Genomic DNA, 25485 nt, shown 5'->3' on the forward strand with positions numbered 1-25485 from the left:
CAAACCCTTGTTAAAATTAGCCATAATCCGCAGTTTAGATGTAATACTAACGTTGGAAGAGAAAGATTCTGATCTCCTCGTGAGCACACTGGCGGAGAGGAGGGGGAAGCATGTGACCTTGAGGGGAGGGACATTCCCTTCACATTAAATCATGGCCAGTGTGGTGTAGTGGTTAAGAGCGGCAGTCTCGTAATCTGGGGAACTGGGTTCGCGTCTCCGCTCCTCCACATGCAGCTGCTGGGTGACCTTGGGCCAGTCACACTTCTTTGAAGTCTCTCAGCCCCACTCACCTCACAGAGTGTTTGTTGTGGGGGAGGAAGGGAAAGGAGAATGTTAGCCGCTTTGAGACTCCTGAAGGGGAGTGATAAAGCGGGATATCAAATCCAAACTACTCTTCTTCTTCTTCTTCTTCTTCTTCTTCTTCTTCTTCTTCTATTGTGACGTCCAAATAGTCCCCGCTAATTCCAGTCTTCTCTTCAGATTGATTTTGGGCCTCATCCCAGTGGCACGGGTTGTAAGCCCTTTGTGATTTATACAGGACATGGGGCAATTTGGTGCTATGTAAGTGATTTTCATAGTAATGATGGGTGCTTCTGTAAATTAGCATGCTTGTGAGGGCTGGCATTTTGTTGGTGGGAGGGAATGCAGCTAGAGCAAAATAATCGAGGTGAGAGCCTTCAGGCATGTATATTCTCATCTTGGCAGATGCCCCAGGAGCATCCGCCTTTAGGGTTAAGATGAGCCATTTGTATCAAACAAAAGATGTGATGACAAATGTAATGGGGGGGTTCCTCCCTCCAACCCCCCCTCCGCTTCCGTCACTGCATCACTATAACCATCTAACCTACACTGAAATCCCTGTGAATTGCTGATAGCTTGCTTTTCCCTGTTCTCGTCTATGAAATAGGACTGTGAGACAGCGCCATGCCGTCTCCGCCCAGGAAGCCCGGAAACGAAGCAAAGCAGCCACAGAACCCAGTGGAGATTTGGATCCTGGACTCCCGTACGTTAAACTGGTCAGCGTAGATTACAAGGAGATCCCTTGATAACCCCCCCCCCCACAGTCCTGCAACTCCAGGGGGCTTTTTTCCCTTCTTGTCAAAAAGGGGGCAGCTGCTTCCCCCCCTCCAACCCCCATTGTCACTCCTTGTCCATCTTCCCTAGTGCTCAACTACATGCGGGAAAGGCACCAGGATGAGATATGTCAGCTGCCGCGACGACCAAGGCTCTGTGGCTGACGAGGCCGCCTGCTTCCACCTCCCAAGGCCATCGGCGACAGAAGCCTGCTCTGTGACACCGTGTGGACAGTGGAAGGCCATGGAGTGGAGCCCTGTAAGCAGCTTCCTCTTGTTTAGGGGTAGTCTCTCCCAGATGCCTGTTGCTTATTCAACATTTATCAGGCCTTCTAAAGATAACACTTGGCTCAAACGGAGGCAGCAGAATTTCCTGTAATCGGGAACCAGTAGAAGTAGTTGTTGGAGCAGAAGTTATAATAGTGTGTTTCTGCCCTTGGGAGTGGCGGCAGCAGCAGCAGAGCTTTTCTTTGTTCAGCAAAGCTGGGGACTAAGAGGATCAGTTTATACCAACTGACACAAGTTAAGGAAGGGGCTGGAGCTCGGTGCATCCACAAATTCCTGAGTTCAACCCCTGCCATCTCCAGCTAGATGAATCACCTCTGCCTGAGATCTTGGAAAGTGAGAGTGAGCAGTGGGGAGGGCCTTCACCGCCATGGACCCTATCTTCTGGCAGTAGCATTGCTGCTACATGGCCAGGATGGTGAGGGACCAGGACCAGCGGCAGGCGTACTGGATTGCCTCCACCAGTGCCCCCAAACCACCCCAACTGTGCTCCCCCCACCCATACCATCCTGCACTCTCACAGCAGTGACACTGCTTCCTGGGGGACAAGTCTGCTGTACCGCCCCTCCCCTCTGGTTGTTCCTGCTTGAGAACTAGACGAGCGAATGGGATCAGGCAGCTTCCCATATTCCTAATCATGTGAAATCAACAACCACATGGGATCCGCATACATTAAAAAAAACAGTTTTACGTAAATATGTTTCGTCCTGCGATTCTTAAAACTTGTGCCTCGTTGCCAAGGGCGTTGATCTCCCCGTTTCCCCCTCTTATTGACGCAGTGCTCTGTAACCTGTGGGCAAGGCAAGGTGACCCGGCAAGTCGTCTGCATCGATTACAGCGACCAGATGGTTGACAGGAGTGAGTGCGATGCTGAGGACGTCCCTGCGACGGAGCAAGATTGCTCCACGCCTTCGTGCCAGCAGATTAGCCCTGAGTACAACAGGCCAATCCCTTCCTTCCCTTACCCTGACTATCGCCAAAAGAACAACCAGGGTGGAAGCGTGAACCGAAACCAAGGCCGTGCACATGTGCACGGAGGCAACCAGTGGAGAACTGGCCCATGGGGAGCGGTGAGTAGCTGGTAGAGATACTCTTAATCTGTTGCAAGTTGGGTTACAGCCTCCTCCACTCCTAAGGGTTGTATCTGATGTTAGTCTTTGTCAGAGTAGACCCACTGAAGTTAATGGGCAGGACTAACTTAGGTTCATTAATTCTATTCTAGAACTAAGATGGATACAACCCCAAGACACCATCAAGGCATTTTACTATATATAAATATTATCAACGAGGATGGGAAGAGTTGAAGGGGCCTAGTTACACAATCACTAGGATTAGAGGGGCAAGGAATGAGAACCATGGGGTGGTGGTGGTGATAGGAACCTATCATCTGTCCTCCCAATGTTGAGAAGCCCTGTTCCGGCACTGTCCTAATTTTTTGGGGCTTTGCAAAGTTGCCAAGATTGTCCTTGTCATTACGGGGACTAGCAACTTGCCTCTTTAAAAAAAAAGAAAGAAAGAAATTCTGTTGTGTCTACATTCTGTGTCTCTTCTCAGACAAAATGCACTGATTTAAATGCAATGGCAATCTGTTTCTTCTCTGAAATCTCCCACTGGACTTCCCCTCGTTAGTACCTACATTGATAAAAGTGGACAGGGTACTCTCTGCCTAAAACGCCTTTGATGTCAAAGAGAAAAAATTTAGCGGCTGTGCTAATGCTACCTCAAACTGAATTTTTAATGCCAAGAGTCTGATCTTACAGTTTTAAGGAACGGCACTGGCGCTCCATCAAGAAGACGGCTTTTCGATTATGGCTGCAGGTTTCATAGCCATTGGGACTCCTCACTTTACTAGGCTATATCGCTTAAGTTAGTTGTGGGCTAAGATTGGTGGAGCCTCCTCAGTCATATGAAACTATGTTTTGTAGTGTTCCAGTACATGCGCTGGTGGATTCCAACGGCGGGTTGTCGTGTGCCAGGATGAAAATGGATACACTGCCAGTAACTGTGATGTAAGAATGAAACCAGATGAGCAAAGATCATGTGAATCAGGGCCCTGCCCACAATGGGCCTATGGCAGCTGGGGTGAGGTGAGCATATTCTACTTTATTTGGGGTTGTTGTTGCTTTTTTTTTTTTTAACTAACCCATTCCCAAGGCAAAGCATTCTTAACTGTAGATTTTAAAGATGTGGCTGTATTTGAATTTCCTTGAAACCTTTTTTAAAAAAATCAACAAAATAGCATAAGCCAATAGGTTTCGACAGAATATCTGTTATCCAGAAGTTCTAATTATCCTGCTTGTTTACCTTTCCTCGTTGGAAATAATAACACTTATTTATCTGAAAGGACTGTTGAGACATAGTTTAGACTTACTGTTGTTCGTCTGGATAAACTATGGTTATTAGACCAGGAGCAAACCATGTTTCTGTGGGCTTTCTCCTAGCCGTATGTCCTCTCACCATAATTCAAGGTTTCCAAGATTTTGCTAAAGCTACCTTTTCACATTGCATCCAAATTGGGAAACAGGTTTAATCTCTGTTTACTGTTCACAGGAAGTAAAATCAAAATCCCAGTCCCATAGCCTGGTTTGCAAAGGTATATTAAACCACAGTTTCCCCGTTAGGCTATAAGAGGAAACTGTGGTTTAATAAACCATAATAGAAGCCCCAGATTTGGGTATGCAAAGAGCAGGGAGTCTGGTACATGCGGAGTCTGGTTTTCGCTCTAATCAGCAGTTCATAAGACATTACACCTGAATCAGTCCTAAAACTAAGAGGTGTAGATAGATAAAACCAGATTTTAGCAACCTTTGTGTTTTCCTTTGGGATGGCTCTCTAACATTGGGGAAGAGTCCCAGAAACTATGCATATGTCTTATTATTTCCTGCTCTACCTTCCCACCCACAAAAAAGACCTAGGTAATCTGGAACCTGCTCCCCAGTTTATTTTGAAACAAATAACAAAGGTGTCATTCACTTCACTCATGAGAGCAAATTTAGATGCTTTCTCTTTCCCAGATTGTACGGTTGTGGGAGTCCCTCACACATCCACAGTCCCAGAGGGGAAATAAAGGCATGTGGAAAGTAGCAATACATTGAGGTCAGATCAGGACGCTCTCATACACCTCTTAACATACAGATCTCACTGCCTTCATTTTGAAGAAGAAGAATCATAGCTCAATGGTAGGGCATCTGCTTTGCATTCGGAAAGTCCCAGGTTCAGTCCCCAGCGTCTTCAGGTAGGGCTGGAAAAGAGTCCCTGCCTGAGACCCTGGAGAGTCACTGCCAGGTACTTTAGACCAGGGTTTCCCAAACATGGCTCTCCAGCTGTTTTTGGACTACAATTCCCATCATCCCTGACCACTGGTCTTGCCAGCTAGGAATGATGGGAGTTGTAGTCTACAACTGGACTATAGAAAATACTGAGCTAGATGGATCAATGGGTCCAGCTTGGTATAAGGCATATGTTTGTATTTCCCCCCCTGGAGTCTAGAGTTTTGAGTCTCTCACATCATAAGGAAAGCAGCATCTAAATTGGCTGTGAGTCAGATCAAAGAAGACAAAAGTAGCAATCATGAAGTATAAATGAACCTAGCCGTTGCTAATGTGATCTCCACCTACTGCCTTCCTCCCCCCCAGTGTACAAAGCCATGCGGTGGAGGAACCAGAACAAGACTGGTTGTGTGCCAGCATCCCAATGGGGAGAGATTTACTGATCTGAGCTGCGAAATCCTTGACAAGCCACCAGACCGTGAGCAGTGCAATATGCAGGACTGCCTTCGAGATACCGCCTGGAATACTGGTCCTTGGAGCTCGGTACGGCCATAACATACTTCTGTTGTTGTTGTTGCTATTTGTTAGTCATTTTCACAGATGTTTCATAGGAACGGAATGAGTGTCCTTAATGTCAAGGTGCTAATACTTGGTGCATGTGCACGTGCTTTTAAAAAAGGAAACTGCACTTAAAGGTGTTTAAAAAACAAAACAAAACGATGCATTCCAAATAAATAGGCATTCAGGAAGAGCATCAACTAGGAAATCTGTTCGTTTTAAAAGGCACTTTCTGCTTGTTAATGAAGTTTGTACATTTTATTAGCCCATGACAAGTGCTGCACGATACTGATCTTCACTATGAAGGAAACCCATTGCAAGCAAATGAGAGTCGTCGAAGTATTTGACTGTTTCCAAAACATTTTCTTCTGTCTTCATAGATCTGTTTTAAGCTCCTGTTTTAACACTTAGCAAGCCATCTTCAAAGCTACTATAGTTACGGGATAATTCCAATGCTAAGCTGCTGTCATCCATGTAGCTCTTTCTGTATATTTAGAACGGTATAGTACAAACTTACTTGTTCAGATGAAGGAACATCCTTTTTAGCAACAACAACAACAAAAACACAACCCACAACAATAAGTAAGAGTGACACAGAAAGATGCTGCCTTTGGGCTCCATCAAAGGATAGCTAATATTTTTAATAGCAACATATTGCATAATTGTGTATTTGGGTGTCTGTCTTGTATGTCAGTGATGAAGACCAAAGGGGGATGCTTTTAACACTGGCTTCTTGCCTTTCAGAGTAACCTTACAACAGCAGATGGTTTTGATTTAAAAGTTCTGTGTTACTTGTCCCAAGCCCTTTTGATTGGACGGCATAAACATATTCATAAGCTCATTGCGCAATGCTTCTTAACCCACCAGAAAGATGGGGGGAGGGGAAAACCCCCAACATTAACCATCCCTAAGAGATTGTCAAAATACCTAAAATCCTTCCCAGTCACAAAGCCACAAGCGGGTAACAAAATAGAGATCTGGAGCATTTTTGTTTCCGTAGATCAGTGTTGCCATGTTGGTGTGAGAAGCTACATCAACACAATCTGTTGCCAGGATGGGGGAACCCGTGGCCATCAATATGTTATTGGACTACAGTTCCCATCATCCCTGATGATCAGCTGTGCTCATGGAAGTTGGAGTCCAGCAGCGATTTTGAGAGCCACAGGTTCCCCACCCCTGATCTTCAGAAATTCAGGTATGCCTGAGAACAGTTGCTCACTTTAGAATTCCTCACGTACACCACTGTCCAAAGAATCAAGCACGAAGCATCCGTCTTGGATCCATAGTTTGGAAATTCTTGGACAAGATGCTCAAAAGGACCACTTCTCCTTAAGTTTCCCCACCTGCTCCTCATTGCTGGTGCCTATCCACTTGCCTTGTCCCTCTGAACGCTGCCATAAAATGGTTGCACAGATATTTTTTTAGGTACATTTCCCAGGCCCACTGTGGAGAGGAGAGGGAAGGGGAAGATAGACCTTTATTACAGCTGCCCTTGTCTCACAGGTTCCACCAAAGGGGTTAGGCAGTCTTTTGTTTCCTTCTTCTTCCACAGTGAACTTCCCCACAACAGAGATTCTGCTTCTTCACAAGCATCCCATGGGTGCTGATTCTCAAGAAACCACTGCAACTTGGAAAGTAGGCATGGGTGAATGTGAGTTGACAGAAGGAACTCATCCCACCTTCTCCTGGGCTCTTGAAGCCCATGTGAGTTAATTCCCTGCCTCCAGCCACGTAAGTTTAAGACGGTGGCAAATAATGGCTGGATAGGAAACCATAAGTGTGCCCGATTCAAAGTCTCATGCAAATCAGCCTCCAAATATCATTATTGTGGTATAATGTAATTTAAAGGGTTTTGGTTTTTTTTAAGTCCTAATCTGACTCTAAAGCACTTTATATAAAAGAAGCTCCTTTTCGTCCAATATATGAACTTCCAAAACTGCCATAGTCTTATTGCTGGAATAGTCCTTCCTTTGTTCCGTCCTTCCCTGCTGTTTCTATGGAGAGTTCTGTGACCATTTTTCACTTTCATACCTCAGCAAACAATGTCAATAGCCGCACATTTGCTCAAGTTGTATGTCTATGGTGCTTTTTTATCATTACAAGGGACAGTGCTATAAAACACTTTCATCCAAGGTGCTGCTGTAGCCCTTTCTATGTTGAGGGGGCAGAGTTGGTGCTAAATGCAAATGGGCTCTGTGTGGCTAGGCATCTGCATGCCTTGGGCTTTCTCCCCAAGCCAGGGGTGGCCAACATGACGGTCCTCCAGATGTTGACTGCATCTCCCATCGTGCCTCTCTCCATTGACCATGCTGGCCAGGGCTGATGGGAGTTGTAGTCCACAGCTTCTGGAGGCACAGTGTGGGTTATTCTAGCCCAAAACTATGTACCAAAGACTGCTGTTGACACTGGATTACACTTGCTTTGAACATTAACAAACAAAGAAGGTTATGACATTGAGATTGTTCTGGTGTATGATTCATACGCATTCTGGCAATTTCCTCCTTCAGCAGCAGTCCCTGCAGAAACTTCTAGATCCATTCCAATGGAGTTCTGTCTCACCATAGTAAGACTTCCCTTTGAATTTAAAATACAGGCTTCAGTAAACCTCCTTCACTGGAGGTATTTAAGCAGAGGTTGGATGGCCATCTGTCAAGGATGAGTTACTTCAGACTCTCATTGCAGGGGGTTGGTCTAGATGACCCTTGGGGTCTCTTCCAGCTCTACAGTTCTATGATTCTCTGATTCCTTAACTAGGCAGGCCACAGTTCCATTATATTGTTTTAAAAAGAATCAGGGAAGCACTTCCAAAAGTAAGCATACTTCTATCTCTCTGTGTGTGTGTTTGTGTGTATAGGATAAGCCCAAATGATATTTTCATCTTTTTTATATATAAACAGCTCTGAGAACTAGACATCTAAACATCTAAATTGTTGGTACAAAGTGTAGTTAAATGTAGTGCTGCAGGTTTTTTAAACAACAACAACACAAATGTCTGCTAGCTTGCCATAAAATTGTAATCAACGTAGTTTATAAAGTCTCGTGCACAGCGCACGGCTTAATGTGCACAAATGAAAGCTTGCCAGATCCTGAAATGGACAAGACTCTGTGGTGCAGAAGTAACATGTGCCCTAAGTTGCATATCTGTGTCCTCTTGCTCTGTCTTGCCACACACACACACACAGCACAATACAACTGCAATCTCTTGGCCCATTCTCTTCTGCTGCCCACTCACCATGCAAGGTTCGAAGGTGAGAGGGCAGGTAGTATCAGAACTGAACTAAGTTCTGGGTGTCCTGCTCAATGGAAACATAGTTCCAGGTCCAGATCTTCCCCCCAGTCTTTTGAAATGATGCATGGAACAGTAAACTGTCCTCCTGTTCTTAACACAAATGGTCTTTGGCTCTTCAGTGGGGAGTCTTGTGATCCGAGTATTCAGAGTTCCTTATTAAATTCCAGCCATCCGTTCAGATGAAAAATCCCCCAGAGAAAAAGTCTGCAGGGCTGAGCCACTTTATTTGCAAATCATGATTTATTTTTTTTAGAGAGAGAGTGTGAAAAAAGGACATAAATTTCACACAAACTTACTTTAAGCTGCTTACAGTTTAGATGGCCAATGATTCAAATGGTGCTGAGTGAAGACAAAACTAAAACACTGATAAATGAGCTTAAACTTAAGATTTCTCGCTTCACCTGAAAAATTCAACCAATTATGTTTGTCTACCTCGTTTTGAGACCATGTGCTACTGCTGTAGGTAGTAGAGGACAAAAAGAAGTTGTCTTTTTGTTTCATGTTGCCACACACTTTCTCCTGGCTCTGACATTTATCACCACCTTTCTGCTGTAAATGTTTCTACTTCGTCTGTCCCAGATGGAGTGTTGCTTCCATGTTTTTGGACACTTTTGAAACAAGGGTATAGTATTGACTGAAGCTTTTTTTCTTCAGCAGAATGGATCTCTTTATGTATTTATGTTAATGAAGTGTATTTATTTTTCAACTATTGTTATTTAATTTTATAAAAATGTCGCATTGCATTTACAATGTTTGAATGCTGGCCAAAGGAGACAGAGAAATTAAAAGTAGAATGTAATCATCAATACGTTTCGCAGAATGATTTCTTGGCTTTGATAATCATAGAGTCATGAGGCGTATTTATTTTCTGAACACAAGATCGATAGGCTCTGCTTTAGGCCTGCTGCAGCGGAACTGATCCGTTATATAATGAAGTAATATAAACATGAATTTGCATGCAAAGGCTAAGTGTTCAAAAGACCACTGCAGTGGTACCTCAGGTTACATACGCTTTAGGTTACATACGCTTCAGGTTACAGACTCCGCTAATCCAGAAATAGTGCTTCAGGTTAAGAACTTTGCTTCAGGATGAGAACAGAAATTGGGCTGCGGCAGCAGGAGGCCCCATTAGCTAAAGTGGTACTTCAGGTTAAGAACAATTTCAGGTTAAGTACGGATCTCCGGAACGAATTAAGTATTTAACCTGAGGTACTACTGTATACTGTATAGCCTCATGGCAGGTGCATTCAAGCTGACAGAATGCAGAACTAGTGTGGTGGCATGGTTAAAAAACTGAGGACCGGATTCAGCTAAGTAGGTGCCAGTGGCAGCCCACACAACAAGTCCTGTTGCACAATGGGACCTCTTCCTCTCTTTCTTCCCTCTCGCTCCCCCCACAATCCACTCTGGGAGTTTGTAGGGGCCCCCAGAACCTGGTGTGAGGGGAAGATAGTGGAGAGCATTCCCTCTGGCCAAAATATTTGCGCTGGCATAACAATCAGATTATCATTTTATTTTATTATTATTTATTGAATTTATATACCGCCCTATACCTGGAGGGAGGTACAACGTTTAATTTCTCTCCAGACTTTGGGCTTCAGATTCTGTCTCTTCGATGAAAGCACTTACACAAACCACTGTCTCTACTCCATTTGTGGTAATAGTACTGGACCCCCCCCCCACTGGGTTGTTGCGCCGATTACTGTTCTAACATATGTGAAAGGCTGTGAACACTCAAAAATGGCGGCACAAGTCACGTCCGTGTGCCCCACCCCAAACCTCTCCATCCATTTTGGCATTGAACAGGAAGGTTGGAAGAGGGCTTCTAAGTGCCTTCAGCCAGGCGTGCTTAAAAGCTTTCCTCCAATTGTCAAGAGGATCTTGTGTTATCAGACTTCTATTTGTGTTCAGCTGAACATGCATAGAGCTCTCCTTCCAGGTGAATGGAGAAAAGCTTGAAGTTGGCAGATGGGGGGGCATCTTCATGGCCTCTATTCATGTTGGCATTCCTATAACACTCGAAAAAGACTATGTTTGTGTTAAAAGTATTATCAGTTCATTCCAGTCAACATGGGAATGTTCACACAATCCACATTGATCCAAATGCGAAGTGTTTCTGGCCTGGTTTTTTGGCAAAAAACTTTTGAGACCCAATAAGTTGAACGTAACCTATGGGCTGTGTATCGTGACCCATTTGCGGGTATGAACACCGCCTGGTTTTGCTATTTACGATTAACACAAAAGCTGTCGCAGGAGGACAGACCCTCCCCAGGCCATTTCTGGCAGGCTGTGTGCAACTTGATGGGTCACAAATTGTGCATGCCCAAGATCACAGCTTGAGTAGAGGCACTTATACTAGCTCTTGTACAGTTGTACCTTGGCTCCCGAACGCCTTGGGAGTCGAACGTTCCGGCTCCCAAACGACTGAAAACCCGAAGTGAGTGTTCCAGTTTTCAAACGTCCGACGGGGCTTCTAATTGGCTGCAGGAACTTCCTGCACCCAATCAGAAGCCGCGCTTTGGAAATCAAACATTTCAGAAGTTGAACGGACTTCCGGAACGGATTCTGTTCGACTTCTGAGGTACGACTGTATTGTTATCTTTATTCCTTTCCAAGAAAGTAAGAAATAGTAACCTAGAGATCCACAGTAGCTAACAGTGATCAGGGATGATGGGAATTGTAGTCCCAAAGCAGCTGGAGGGCCAAGTTTGGCCACCACTGCACTACTGAATACCAGTTGCTGGAAACCACAGGCGTGTAGAGTGCTTGAGGGCTTCCTGGTTGAGGGATTCCCACAGGTGTCTGGGGTGGCCACTGTGAGAACAGGACTAGATGGACCCCTGGCCCGATCAAGCAGGCTCTTATGTTCTTAAATGTTTGTCTATTATTCCATCTTCGTGTCTGTGCTTAAAGGATATAGGATGAGCAAGTTTCCACCAGCCCCGTATATTTGTATCTGTTTTAACTGATCAATGGAACAGAGTATAGATCTGATCTTTGAGCAGCATTGCCAGTGAATATCTTGCAAATAACCGAGTATACCTTCCTGCATAAATTGATGGGACTGGGGCGAGGTTTCAGTTTTGATTATGGTGTTTATTATGGGTTTTTTTTGCTTCCCTGTTATCTCTCCTGTGGGATATGAGTCGAAAGCACAGAGACTGTTGTGTCAGACATGGTAACGTTTGAAGGCTCTATACAGCTATACAGAGAGCCCTGCAAATATGCTTCATATTTCTGTTTGGGTGACTTAAAATAAGGTGTCGCTGGTAGAACTTAATCTGTAATAGAAGCAGGCAATTTTTTCTCCAGCGTGTTGCTCATAAATTTGTCAATGCTGGCTGAAGACCCAGAGGGCATACCTTAAGTGGCAGGTAATTGACATACACTGCATATCATTCACAGTAGCTTGGCAGGAACCAAACTTCAACTGAGAGATAAACCGAACTGACTGAATCATGTTCTCACTTGGAAAATTGTTAACTTGAGTCAGCTCTTGGTATACTGAACATCCTTATCAGGAAGTGACTTCCTTTAAAAGCTGTTGGACTTCCTGCCAGTTAAACCATGTTTAGCATTGACTCTTAAATCGACAGTGCTGAGCATATTCACTCGGTAACGTTCAACCAAATCAGTGGGAATTAGAGACACTTTGTACTAGAGATTAAAAGGACTAAAAACAGAAATGGAAAAAACCTCTGGGTTTTCCCTGGGTCATCCTTCCACCCCCATTCTTTATATCTCTATTTGTACATGACCATTTTTGATCAGTTTACATGGCCAGGTCCCATCTGCACCAGAAAGCAGCAGGGACCAAATGCCATGAGCAAAAGCTCATAGTTATTTACCACAACACTGCCTCCTGAGGAACTGAAAAGTACCAACATTATCAAACCATTCCACATCATTCCCGTACGCAAACATTACCCCTGTAGGGCCTGATCACATAGAAGCAGTGACAAAGCTATATTTAGTAGTTATTGTTATTCTTATTTTGATGAAATTAGTCCATCGGGCATGCCTGATTTGTTTAGAACAATATGTGTTCTATGCAATATGTGTTCATGCGCATAGCACTGAGTGTCACAGCTGCTTTCAGCATGCTAAATCGAACTTGTGTGTCAGCCCTTCCTTCCTGTATGCTTAGGATTATAGTCTTAACACTCAGCCAGAAAAGACAGGATGGAATTTAGTTTTATTTACTTGCTTCTTTGTTAGGAAGAACATAGGAAGCGGTCTTAGGCCCTTTAAGACCATTGGTCCTTCTAAATCATTACTGTGCACATCGGTTAGCAGCATGTCTCACACGCAACTCTTTCCTAACTCTGCCTGGAGATGCTGGGTGTGTGTGTGTGTAATTTGGGACTTTCGCTCCTGCAGAAAACTGCTCTGTAGTTAAGCTGTGGTTCTCATTCGGCCTCATTACACCCAAGATGCAATGGCTGTTAGCACAGCGTTGTTGCTTTTTCCTGTTCTAGTGAGCAAAGCACTGCCGTCTGTTTTTCTTTTGCTACATTCTTTTGCTGAGTATCTTAAGTTATTCCGCAGTCCGATTTTTACCTCCGAAAATGCACCCAAGCATGCATTTCCCATCTACCACAATTGTTATTTTATTTTTTTGCAAGCAAAAAACCACAATGTATACATATGGCTGCCATTTATCAAGACACATTTCACTGAGGAATTGGCTCCCAGATACAAAGTATTCCGCATGACACAGCTTTAAATAATTTATTGAATGCTTAAATGAATCAGAAATTTGAAGTGAGTTCACATATTGTTTCTACCTGAGGGCCTAGGAGTGGTGCTTGATTCCCTGGGCCACTCAGGTTCCTTCCATCTCACATTATTCCTTTGTACATCTGTGGCATCAGCAAGGATTTACGAATGTCATCCTTTGTCTCTTGCCCAAGCTTAACACAGCAACATTAGTCATATTCAACATTAAGCCTTTATGGACCATCAATGGACTTGGTACTTAAGTATTTCTACTCTGTGGCTCTTTTCTGATTATGACTTTGTTGGATATTGCCCTCGTTGAAAATATTTGTTTATTAACCCATTTTCCATTTAGGGAAGAGCAAGTAAATGCAATTACTGTTAACAAAAGTTCTGTACATCTAAGGTTAACTCCACCTGGGACAGATTCGTGTTTGTCCTTAACATGCTTGAACGCCACATTTCTTTGCCCAGGCAAAGGGCCTTCTCAGTAGTGGCACCCTCCCTGTGTTACGCCCTCCCTTCAGATGTCAAGGTGACACAACTTTTAAAAGACATCTGAAGTATTGGGAGGTTTTTAACGCTTGATGTTTCTATTATGTTTTTAGATATGCTGTAAGAGTGGCTGGGGAAACCCAGCCAGTAATAATAATAATAATAATTTATTATTTATACCCCGCCCATCTGGCTGAGTTTTCCCAGCCACTCTGGGCGGCTCCCAATCAGTGTTAAAAACAGTACAGCGTTACATATTAAAAACTTCCCTGAACAGGGCTGCCTTAATATGTCTTCTGAATGTCAGGTAATTATTTATCTCTTTGACATCTGATGGGAGGGCGTTCCACAGGGCGGGCGCCACTACCAAGAAGCCAGATGGACAGGGTATTATTATTATTATTATTATTATTATTATTATTATTATTATATAATGGATGCCTCTGTCCCTCTAATCAGCTGTGGGTGTACATCTGAATAGGTCATGTAAGTTAGGCCATACAGGCAGTGCTTTTTTTTCTTTCTTGTTAAAAGTGAGGTGCTTGTACTCATTGATAAAAGTGTGGTGGATGCCAGCACAAAATGGCAGCCATGGGCAGCAAAATAAGAAAAGGGGGGCGGGGGGAAAAGAGGTGCTAGCACTCCATACTCCATTGGTGAGTACTGTCACACGCAAAAAAAACCTCTTATGTATAGAGATAAGCTGTCCCTGGGAACCAGGACTGGAAATGAAACTCCTGCTTGTAGGCTTTTATAGACTGTGGCAGGTATCACATGCTTGGGCTTCAGTGTATTAAGAGAACATGCAGATCTAGGGCTGGGCTTGCCCATGAGTTTGCCTGAGGCAGCTGCCTCGGGTGTCAGAATCCTGTGGGGTGGCAGCCCACCCGCCGCCACCAGAGAAGTCAGAAGTGGCGGCAGCTTCCGGCAAAATCTTGTGGAACTCTTGTGATAGCTCCATGAGAGATCCACAGAGTATTGCCAGAAGCTGCAACAGGCATGTGACCCTGGTAAGCGTGGCTTTGGTGCGGGCGGCACCTCCCCGTTTCTCCACAGAACAGGCTGCCGCTGTGCAGATCCACTCTGAAGCATTGGCAAGAGAGAGAAAGAGTCCTAACGCATAGTGGAGGTTCTTGTGGCATGGGCCTGAGCAGACCCAGTGAAATAAGAATGTTAGGACTATACATTTCCAATGGTTATATGACGCCCACAGAGGTCATAGCTATACCTACCAACAGATTTGCAATTCTTTTTCTAAACTGGCAAATACGAAGCTGTCTTTATTGAGTCGGGCCATTGCTCCATTGAGCTCTGAATTTTCTACTCTTCCTGGTAGTGGCTCTATTAGGGTCTTCAGCATTCCTAGCTTTGCAGTCCGATATCCTTCAACTGCAAATGCCAGGGGCTGGACCTAAAGATTTTAACCTGCCTCTTTTTAAAAGCCGTTTGCCCTAGTGAGCCCTACAGCTTGGTAGTTCATCCTCACTAGCAGTTTAGTGAACAACCGCAAGTGTTTGTATGGGGACATAAATTTCCCTTTACCTTTTATATTCAGTTCCTTTCCTAATAATTCTGTGCATCATGTTTTGAATTTCTCAGTGCCGTAAACCGAGGGCCTGATCCCAGAACAGAAGCAGTTTGCAGCTGCCGTCCTTGGCCGTAATGATGGCTGCATATATGCGAGAAATACCTGAATATGCTAGGGTGCTGCAGACATGGACTGGCAAGACCTGAAGGGGCCACTCCGATGATTGCCCTCTTCCCAGGGGACCAGAAAGAGAGCAGGAACAAAATTATTTTCTAACACTACTTCATAAGCTGAAACTCCTTTACTCCCTAAGTAATTTTTTCATTCTACAATAGTGCCAGTGTCTGGAGGCATTGCTTACACATTCTTTCAACACATTGCTCTTGGTCTCTCTTCATTTTTATTTCTGCACGGGTTTCCTGCACTAAAATGCCCATGAGAATTAGGCAATTTTCTCTTTCCTTCTTCCATGGAGCTCCTAAGTCTGCAATCTAACCCTGTTACTGGTGCCTAGTAATTTGGTGCATAACTACCCAGTTTCTCTTCTACTTCGAAATGCATTAGGGAGAGAGTCCTCAAGCGAGGAAGGCATAATTGCTGAGTGCGTTTAACTTCGATTTAGCTGAAACCTATAAAGTAAGTGCTTTACCGGTTCACTTAAAAAAAAAAAAAATCTTGATATCCCTTTTCCTAAGAAGATGGGCATCCTGCGGAAGTATGGGACTAGTACTTGTCAGGCCTTCATGAATATCTGTTATAAAGATCTTCAGCCGGTTTTCAAAATGTGGAAGTGTATGCAATTTTTCCGAAGGGTCTGGATGTCATCAAGCATAGTGGGAAATTTGAAGTTTGCATAAGTAGCAGTGTTAGTTACGCAAATCTGGAGAAGAAGGGAGAATAGCAGATACAAATTGAAGTGTGATGTTGCCTAGAAGAATGTTATTTAAGTTATTCCATTGACGCCATACAATGTCTTGACTCCTTAAAGATCCTGCTACCAGAGAATGTGAGGGGATCGCAAAGAAAACGTGGCCATGGCAACTTCTGTTTAAGGATACAAAAGGATGCCATGTTGTTTCGTTGGATACTTAATAGCATGTGGCTCTACTGTGGCTTTTCTAGTTAAGGAAACATCTGTCTTCCCCCAAAGTACTGATTCTACAGGTAGTGATTTAATAACATGTTCCCTTATAGGAGCCCTATGTGGTTGATGAAATGTCTAGTCTTTGAGCTGGAATGGCTATAGCAAATTCTAAAAACCTGTCCAGATTTTTACCCCCATCAAGGATTGAATATGTACGTATGATGGGTGGAATTCAATGTCACACTGTGTCAGACCTTGTGTCTGCACAAGCATTGCAGCTTCCCAAATGGAACAATTCCCTCTGGGGTTGCTCCCACCCCCCAATTTCAAGGAGAAGGGTAAGGAAGTGGGAGGGAGGGTTTGGTTGTTGTTCTTGTTGTTTTAGCTATTTATTTGTGCTTTTACCTCGTATTTTTATCCTGTGCACCGCCCTGAGACCTTGTGGTGAAGGGTGCTATAAAAATAAAAATAAATAGTCCCATGGTGCAAGTGGGAGCACCGTCAGGGTCCATTAAATGAATTGTGTCTTATGTCTTTAAACGTATAGGACACTGTGATGTAGAAGTATATGTGCTCCAAGCTCATGAATTTTCACAGTACACTATTGGAAGTAGATTCCTTTTAACTGATACACTATAAATAATGCACCAGAAGCAAATTCTTCAGAAATAAATGTTGAGCCAGCTGGTATTGAGGGGAAACTACAACTAATGATCCGTCCTGTTCAGCAAACTTGCTGTCTGATTCCAGCACCCCGTGGTCCAGATTATAATAGCAGGAGGAAGAAGGTCCTGATGAATGAGTTGAACAATACAGATCTTAAGGCTTGTAATATTGTCCAACTCTACAATCTATTATTCTTTTACAGTGCACTATTCTCTGTTTTGTGATTAGGGCAAAGTACTTAACCTAATATGGGTAGCATCATCTCCAGAAAACAGCTACCACTTCTGTTGTTATGAACAGAATTTGGTTTATGATGTAATGTGCAATATTTGATTTATTAAAAACCAAATAAATATTTGTATGGTTTTACATGGTTTATTCTGTCCTCAGAGCACTTGATAGAATTTGGCTTGCTGATTTACTTGGCTGGCTTCTTTTCCTCCTGATCGGGTGCCAGAACATGGAGCTGTTCCATGTCTGAGAGCACAACTAATGCAGATAAGCAAATAAGTTGCTAACAGTTGGTCCAGTTTGTTCAGGAGCAAATGGTTTCAGACAATACAGAGCTGCTTGATATTTAGCTAGACATGAACGGGCAGCTAACACAGGTGGAGTTTTTGGTAATTTGGACTCATGTGGTCCAGCTGGGACATATTCACACACATCCCAATCTTGGTTTGCAGCCAGTGAAGTCAGTCCCCAGAGCAGATTTGGAAGGGGGAAGAAGGGAAGGGGACGTTCCATTGCATGAACAGAAGTTATTCCACTCATTCAATGAGTTCATTGGGCTCAGCCCTTTGTATACAGTTCCACTTGTGTTAAAAATTCAGGCCAGCTTTGCCCACGTATCAGGTCAAAATGCAGGTCTTCCAATCAAAATGCTTGTTAAATTATCTCTAAGGCAGCACTGTATGCAGAGCTCTTCCATAATTTTTAAAAGTTGCTTTGTTTTATTCGGAGGGGAAAGAAGTTCACGTGAAAAGACCTTCAGAAGCTTCACTCTTAAGGGATCTAGGCATAATGTTATAAAGCTGATTTGTTAAACACCATTGTGCATTCAAACCAGGATGCTTTGTTTGAATGCAATATTAAGTCAAAATATTTTAAAGGTGAAACTGAATTCTATCAAAATCCTCTTTCCAGCGATGCAGGAGGAGGAGAGGGAAGCAATGGGAATGGGAACCAAGACTATTCTTGAGCTTGTTGGGACTCATCCAAAATCATGATTTGAATTTCTCATGAATACAACCACAGGCTTCATGTTAGGAGTAGTGCAGTTGTAGCAGAAAGATCACTTAATATCTGTCACCATAGTTAAGGTAAAGGTAAAGGGACCCCTGACCATTAGGTCCAGTCGTGGCCGACTCTGGGGTTGCGGCGCTCATCTCGCTCTACAGGCCGAGGGAGCCGGTGTACAGCTTCTGGGTCATGTGGCCAACATGACTGAGCCGCTTCTGGCGAACCAGAGCAGCACACGGAAACGCCGTTTACCTTCCAGTTTACCTTCCCACCTATTTATCTACTTGCACTTTGACATGCTTTCGAACTGCTAGGTTGGCAGGAGCTGGGACCAGGCAACAGAAGCTCACCCCGTCGTGGGGATTCGAACCGCCGACCTTCTGATTGGCAAGCCCTAGGCTCTGTGGTTTAACCCACAGCGCCACCTGCGTCCCTAGTTAGTCACCATCGTTAACTTGGCCTAAAATTATGTTTTCAAGGTACAGCGGTGGGGAGCCTTTTTTTGGCCTTGTGAAACAAATCTTTATTTCTCCGACCTCCTCAGACCAATTTTGATAGGTGGCTGGGACAACTCGCTGATAAATTATCTGACACCACAATAACGGGAGGTGTTTGACACATTTCAAAGTGCCAAGCATAGAGCTTGAAAAGGGAAGAGCAGTGACTGGAGTAAACAAGGCTATCTAGAAATGAATTAGAAATAAAAAAAATTCCTTCCAGTAGCACCTTAAAGACCAACTAAGTTAGTTCTTGGTATGAGCTTTCGTGTGCATGCACACTTCTTCAGATACACATGAGCTTTCGTGCATGCACACGAAAGCTCATACCAAGAACTAACTTAGTTGGTCTTTAAGGTGCTACTGGAAGGAATTTTTTTATTTTGACTATGGCAGACCAACACGGCTACCTATCTGTAACTGAATTAGAAATGCCTTTGAAAAAAATAAAATTAAAATAGGTTGCAAAAGCTAGGTGAATGTTAAAAATGTGGGGGGGAAATAGCAGACCTGAAAAATGCAGTGCTCTTTAAATTTGCAAGTCAAATATGTGAACACTCTTCCCATGTCATCAACATGAATTTAAGCACACGGAAGAACTTGAATTGGCATTCGTGTGACTGTTCCCTTGTTTTCAGAGGTTGTTAAAGAGACCCCGTGAATGGGGCCCACATGACTGGTGAATGAACAAAGTTTATCCAGGGAAATAGCAATTCATTTAGGAGCAAGCAAAAATCTGGTGTATATCAAAACTGATTTAAGTCTCACAGGGTTGTGATTCTAACCAAAAGAGCTATAGCAATATAACAAGCTGCCTTGGGAAGTTAAGGAAAAAATTAGACTAGCATAGTTCAAACATGCTTTTGAATATAAACTACCGGTAACTTAGAACAGAATTCTGCTGCTCATGACTTCCTTCTAGCGCCCAATAACTGGGAGTGTTCCTGGATCCAACTTGTATTTTGCAGGGCAAGGAATGCATATTTTTAATTGCCTTGACAGGACAGCTAAACTCCACCAAATTTCTGGCACGTATTATTCATGCATTGACAGCTTCACGAATTGACTACTGCACATGTTATAAATTATTTACTAAAATTAACGCCTGCCCCCCTCTCCGTAAATGGTAACTGGGAACCTGTCACACTGATGCCCCAGCTTCCAGGTTAAATTCAAGTTTCTGTTTTTTGAGCTGTGATCTCTATTTGGCTTGAGTCCAGCATCCATACCTTGTCACTTATCGCAGGGCTGAGGAACCTCTGCTCTGCGGACCAGTCTTGGACTGCCAGGCTTTTCCTGCCAAACCACACCCTCCTGTCCATCAGCTGGCATCATGGAGACATCAGCTGATGGGCAGGACGACAATGCTTAATCCGCACTTGACTGCATGCCGGCTCCCAGCAGGGAACAGAACCACACAGCCATGGCAACAGGATTTAATCTCAGCAGATGGTCAGTGATTAAATCCTGCTCATATGCACTGTTTGAAGTAGCTCATTTGCTTCTGTTGCAAGTGGGCAGGCAGGTGGCAGAAGAGTCTCTTCCACCTTTCCCCCTCTGCCTCCTGTGTTCTTGCAGGAGGAGTGCGCAAGCTGCTTCAGACAATGCTTCTAAGAAGCAATCTAGGACATCCCCCCATCCGTGGGGGATGCTTTCAGGAGCTTCTCAAAAGCACGCTTTGAAGAGCCACCCCTTCTCCTTCACTTGGAGGAGGAGATGGGTGGATGCTTCAAACAGCTTTGGGAACCCAGCGTTAAGCAGCTGATGCAACAGGACAGCCATCCTGCTAAGCGCTGGGCTCTCCTGCACAACCAAACTCATCCCTTAGCTGGACCCTGTCCCCAAATCAGCTAAAGAGAAGGGAGAGTGATGCTGCTTCCTTCATCCGGGTGTTCACAAGCAACAGCAGCAAGCAAAGCTTCTCCACTTGGCTGCTTATGCTGGCAAAAGATAGCTTTTTCTCCCCTCTGTGTAAGTGGTGAGGAGGGGGGAAGCAAGTAGCTTGCCAGAAGTATGCTCTGAGCTCCCCAGTCTGCTGCACGTGAGGTTGGCAATGGACCCCTCCCAAGTAGGACCCCCCCCAAAAAAGGGGCTGCCCCACCCACCAGCAAATATGTGATGTACTATGCAATTGACAGCCGTGCTGTCCACCTTCCAAATTTGGTCCACAGTGCTTATTTGGATAAGAATCAGGCTTGTGGAGCTCCAGAAGTTTTGCCACCCCTGTTCTGTTGCAATGTTTGTTTTAGGCTGCAGCCTATATGAACTTACCTCTGAGTAAATTCCATTGTACTCAGTGTTGGATACTTCTGAGTAGGCATGTATAAGTTGATGCTGTTAAACTTGCTAAATCTTTAGGACTGGGCAGGCTAAGACTATTAATGAGTTAAAGTTTTTCTCCCCCCCAAGCCTTTCTGTGTTATCCAAAACCAGGGTAGTAATTTTGAATATAAATCCAGAGGTGATGCTGATAGTATTAACTAGCATTCTGACAGTATTTACAGTACATTGCAATCCTTACCCATTTATCATCACGGGAACCTTGTAATGAGAAAAAAGTAATGGTATTAATAATGATGGTGGTGTTGAAATTAGCACATTTTTATGAGTTGTTGCCTGAGGACTACACTGACTTGCCCCAGGCTGTAAATGAATACAGATTAAAAAAGAAATTCTTACATCCATATGTAAAATTCATCTGTCCAAAGGGCCATGCTGGCTATAACTACTCTGTCTTAATTAATTCTGATGAGAAGAAAATGACCTTGAATGAATACCTGTAGACTCAGTTCCTAACATTTTGCTGAGAGTGGCAGTGAAATAGCGCAGTGGAGAAGCAGAGTGATACTCTTCACTCAACCACACAGAGCCTCCAGCATGGAAGCAGACCCTCTGCATAAAGCAGCTGTGCAAAGAGTTGGTTCAATTTGCAAAGAGGAAATCGAATAATTCAGGCCTCTGCAGTCAGGCAATTGTGTGTGGAGAGTAATATTTAGACTAGTCCTACCACAAAATATTTCTCTTCCACTGATCTCATAGTTCATATGACAGCTCCGATTGCATTGCTAGACCTGCAGGTTTAAAAGTTTGTGAAATATTTGGAGTTCAGTTTTAATCCTAAGAAATGAAATCGTTTCGAGGGTTTGGGTTTTTTTGTGTGTTTCGCTTCCCATGTTGCAATTTTCATCACAGCTTTCCATTCCTCTCTGGGTCCTTCAGTCTTGGTCTCTCTGCTTTGTTGTATATATTGCCCATCTAAAGTTGCATATATTGTATATATTGCCCAATCCTAAATCTATGACTAAAAAAAAGGAAAGCAAGTATTTCTAATTACCTAATAATAATAATTACTAATAACTACCAATTACCAAATACTACCATTGTTGAACCCACAAAAATCTCACAATCAAATACATATATATTAACTCGATAGAAGTAAATGTGCCTAATCTGATAAATTTAGTAACCAGAACTTGTTTAGCACAGAATTCCAAAGCTTCTGCTGTCATTATTTTTTTCATGTTCCTCTTCTTTGGAGTCATCATTTCCAGAATAGGAATATCAAGAAATCGGTCATATTTTGCATCCATCATAATAATACCATATGCAAAACATACAATTACTAAAACATGCAGAGGAGTTACAGCTTTCTGCAACTCATAATGTATTTTACAATTCAGTGCACAGTGTAAATTAGGTTGTCTACTCCAATTGGACAAGTTTGTGTTGTCACTGTTCAAAAGGCACACTTTAAAACTTGAATGGGGTTGGGGTTTTTTTACTTTGAATGTTTGCATTTGACTTTGAACTTAATTTGAAATTAATTGTCCGTGGCAGGTGTGTTGAGTCTTAAGTGAGTTAATGATTTGTATGGCATTTTTCAGTTTATAATGTGTTGTGCAGTTGTTTTATACCCACATTAATTTTGATAGGTGAGTTAGATTGTGTGGTATTGTTTTAGTATCGGCTTTGAGCATCTATAGAGATTTGGATCTTCATTTTCTTTGCTCTAAGACAGTTGGCTGTCAGTGCTAATACATTCAGCTGACAATTTTCTTACTACTTATTTAATCCTCTCTATCGATGTTGAGAGTTTGGCCTGCTTTGTTTTCCTCCTTCAAAGTCTCTAGCACATATTCCTAGGGCAGGGGCACTTGGGGGATGTTAATTTTCCTATATACTTGTCATGCCCATTCAGAAGTTATTTCTGCAACTCATACTTCATGAGTAAGTAGAGTTGAAATTGACCTTTAATATCTATACCAACTAACTGGCATAAGGAAGAGGTCAGTGGAGTGACTTACTTGAGTTCCTCAAATGAAATTGATAGAGAACCTTTCTCTCAAGTTCACAGAGCTTAGAGCAAGGCAGTTGAGTATCAGAAAGAGATTGTAAACCCTTCAGTTCAAACAGATAGAACCAGAGATGCATTTGCTCTGTTCTTCTTTTCTGTGTATTCAAGAAGCCCAGGGTCAAAGCTTGCCTCACTATGGAATTGTTAGAGATGGAAGTTACAAACAGGACGTGTAGTTTGCAGCTGTAAAAACAGGACTTAGAGTCAGCCAGTGACATGAGAAGTTCATGAAAGAAAAATATAACATCAAGAGGAGATTGTTTGGCTTCTTTGTATGACCCATGCAAAGTCAACCACATGCTATAGCAATCTGAACTCTACAACTGCCTTTTGTATCTGAACGTGGCTCATACATTTCTGTCAGGATGGAACTCACTGTGTATGAGTATGCCAGAATAAAAATTGTGTGGGAAGTAGGTGAAATTTCTAGTCTCTGCATAGGGAACTCAAAACATGGTTTCACCACTATGGCTCTGGCACCTGTATGTGTATGTGGTAGATCTGGTATAACTAAGTTCCTTATTATTGATGCTATTTACATTAATTTTATTATTTATTCTGTGGTTCTGTAGATTAATAAACATAGTTCACAAACAGAACAATGGGCCAATTGCTATGGAGTGATCCATAGGTAGGTATGAAGGCAAGATTTTGCTGGTGGCTCTTACTCTCATAATTTATTTTTTTTAAAGAAAATTGAGTTTTGCTTTTTTTAATGTTTGCTTTTTTAATGTATTTTTTAATGTATTGTTGTCTGTCTTTTTATAATTAGGAAAATAATGTTGTGTTGAAAATGGTATGAACATTTTTAAAAAATAAAAATCGGGGCCTGTCTTTAGCTTAAGCAGTCAGATCAGGGTTGGGGAATTGTTTTTCTCTTTAGGACACATCCCCATGGGGGTAATGTGTTGGGGGCAGCATGCCAGCAGGTGGGTAAGGCTGGAGTCAAAATGAGCAGGACCGCCCCACAGTGATTTGCACCCTTATCCATACATCCAACCCATCCATCGGATGATTCATAATCCCTGACAGCACACCTGAAATTTGCATTGCAAAAAAAACAACCCTCCAATGCAGAGGGTCCTGGCATGGTAGAGGGATGACTTTAACCCTTTGCAAACTACTGGGGGCAGACACACCCTCCATTCTCTCCAATGGGAGTTCCCCTTTGCAATGCACATTGTAGGAAGCAGGGGTCCAGTGCGGATGTGGACCATGGTGTGAGGAACAAGAGGGCTTTAAACCAGTGTTCAAAACTCTCATTGTCCTAGGCACATTTTGCGACAGGAAATTTCATTAGCATGAGCTCAGTATTGCGCCTAAAATTTCAGATTAAAACTGCAGAGTGGAAGGAAAGGAGGACCTTTTTCTGCCTCCCCACTTCTAGCTACTCTGAAGATTGGAGAAGAGATGCTCTTAAGAATATTAGGGGGTGGGCAGGGGAAGGACTAAACTGTGTGAAAAATGAACATATTTTAGCTGCAGTTCATTCATTTTCAGCTTTGTATTCTTGTTATTTAAAAAAGTGTGCCTATAGACATTCCGTTGTTGCGCCCATAACCTAGGTCTAAGGTGCCATTTAGCTCCTAGCTTTCTTATCTCAGTTTTTAAACACTGCTTTAAATCTCCCCCAACCCCTGTTGTGGTCCCAAGCTGATCCCAATGGGATCCCAGCAGATAAAATTGGATGCACAAAAGCCAAGGAGGAGAGGCTAGATGGAAGTCTTCTGAGAGCCATATTTGAAGTGCAGGCCACGATGGCCTCTCCCAGTTTCCCGCCTTTGTGTTTCATGAACATTATATCAAGTAAAATATCTACAATGCGTGTTTCCGCTTCTGCAATTGTTTTGTGCAATAATCCCAGCAATAATTGCTGTTAATTCCACATATAAAGTGCAGAGCCCTATTAATATCATCCCACCAGTAGCAAATGAGCATTTAGACGGGAGCAAAGCAAGAGGAGAGCTGCTCTGCCAACCCTACAATACTTATAGCCGAAGGTCATGACATCACTTTGCCTTGCAATTTGGCAGGGCTTCTTGTGGAAAGTGGGCGAGCATGTGTAGCAGAAATATATGCCAGTGAGGGGCAGTTGCCAGGTTTTTTTGTGAATGGAAATGTTTAATGTATTGGCGGTAATGGCATTGTAATTATAAGAGGTGGCTAAGGTGCAGTTAATAATGTGATAAATAGATAATCTGAAGGTTTCCTAAATCCCCAGACAAAATGATGGATTCTCCCAACTCCTGTATCCACCTCTTTCTAGCTACCTTAAATCTTTGGAGGCGGGGTGGGGGTATAGAATCAAAGAATTGTAGATTTGGAAGGGATCCCAAGGGTCATCTAGTCCAACCCCCCTGCAATGCAGGAATCTTAATGCTTGGGGGCACACGCATAATTGCAATTTAAAGCCCTGCACAGAACGAGGC

At 43.2% G+C, this 25485-nt stretch overlaps 1 protein-coding gene across 4 annotated transcripts in view; it reads left to right on the forward strand.

Annotated features, from left to right (window-relative positions):
- Nucleotides 1–25485, forward strand: part of ADAMTS9 (ADAM metallopeptidase with thrombospondin type 1 motif 9) — a 143143-nt gene that overhangs the window by 78372 nt on the left and 39286 nt on the right. For all 4 annotated transcript variants that reach the window (XM_082209142.1, XM_082209141.1, XM_082209140.1 and 1 more), the window contains exons 24-28: nt 908–1003; nt 1165–1332; nt 2138–2428; nt 3284–3445; nt 4994–5170. In XM_082209142.1, coding sequence (XP_082065268.1) covers nt 908–1003; nt 1165–1332; nt 2138–2428; nt 3284–3445; nt 4994–5170 — 894 coding nt within the window. The remainder of the gene's footprint in view (nt 1–907; nt 1004–1164; nt 1333–2137; nt 2429–3283; nt 3446–4993; nt 5171–25485) is intronic.

This window comes from Podarcis vaucheri, assembly GCF_965113315.1.
Source record: "Podarcis vaucheri genome assembly, chromosome: 2".
NCBI classification, from domain to species: domain Eukaryota; kingdom Metazoa; phylum Chordata; class Lepidosauria; order Squamata; family Lacertidae; genus Podarcis; species Podarcis vaucheri.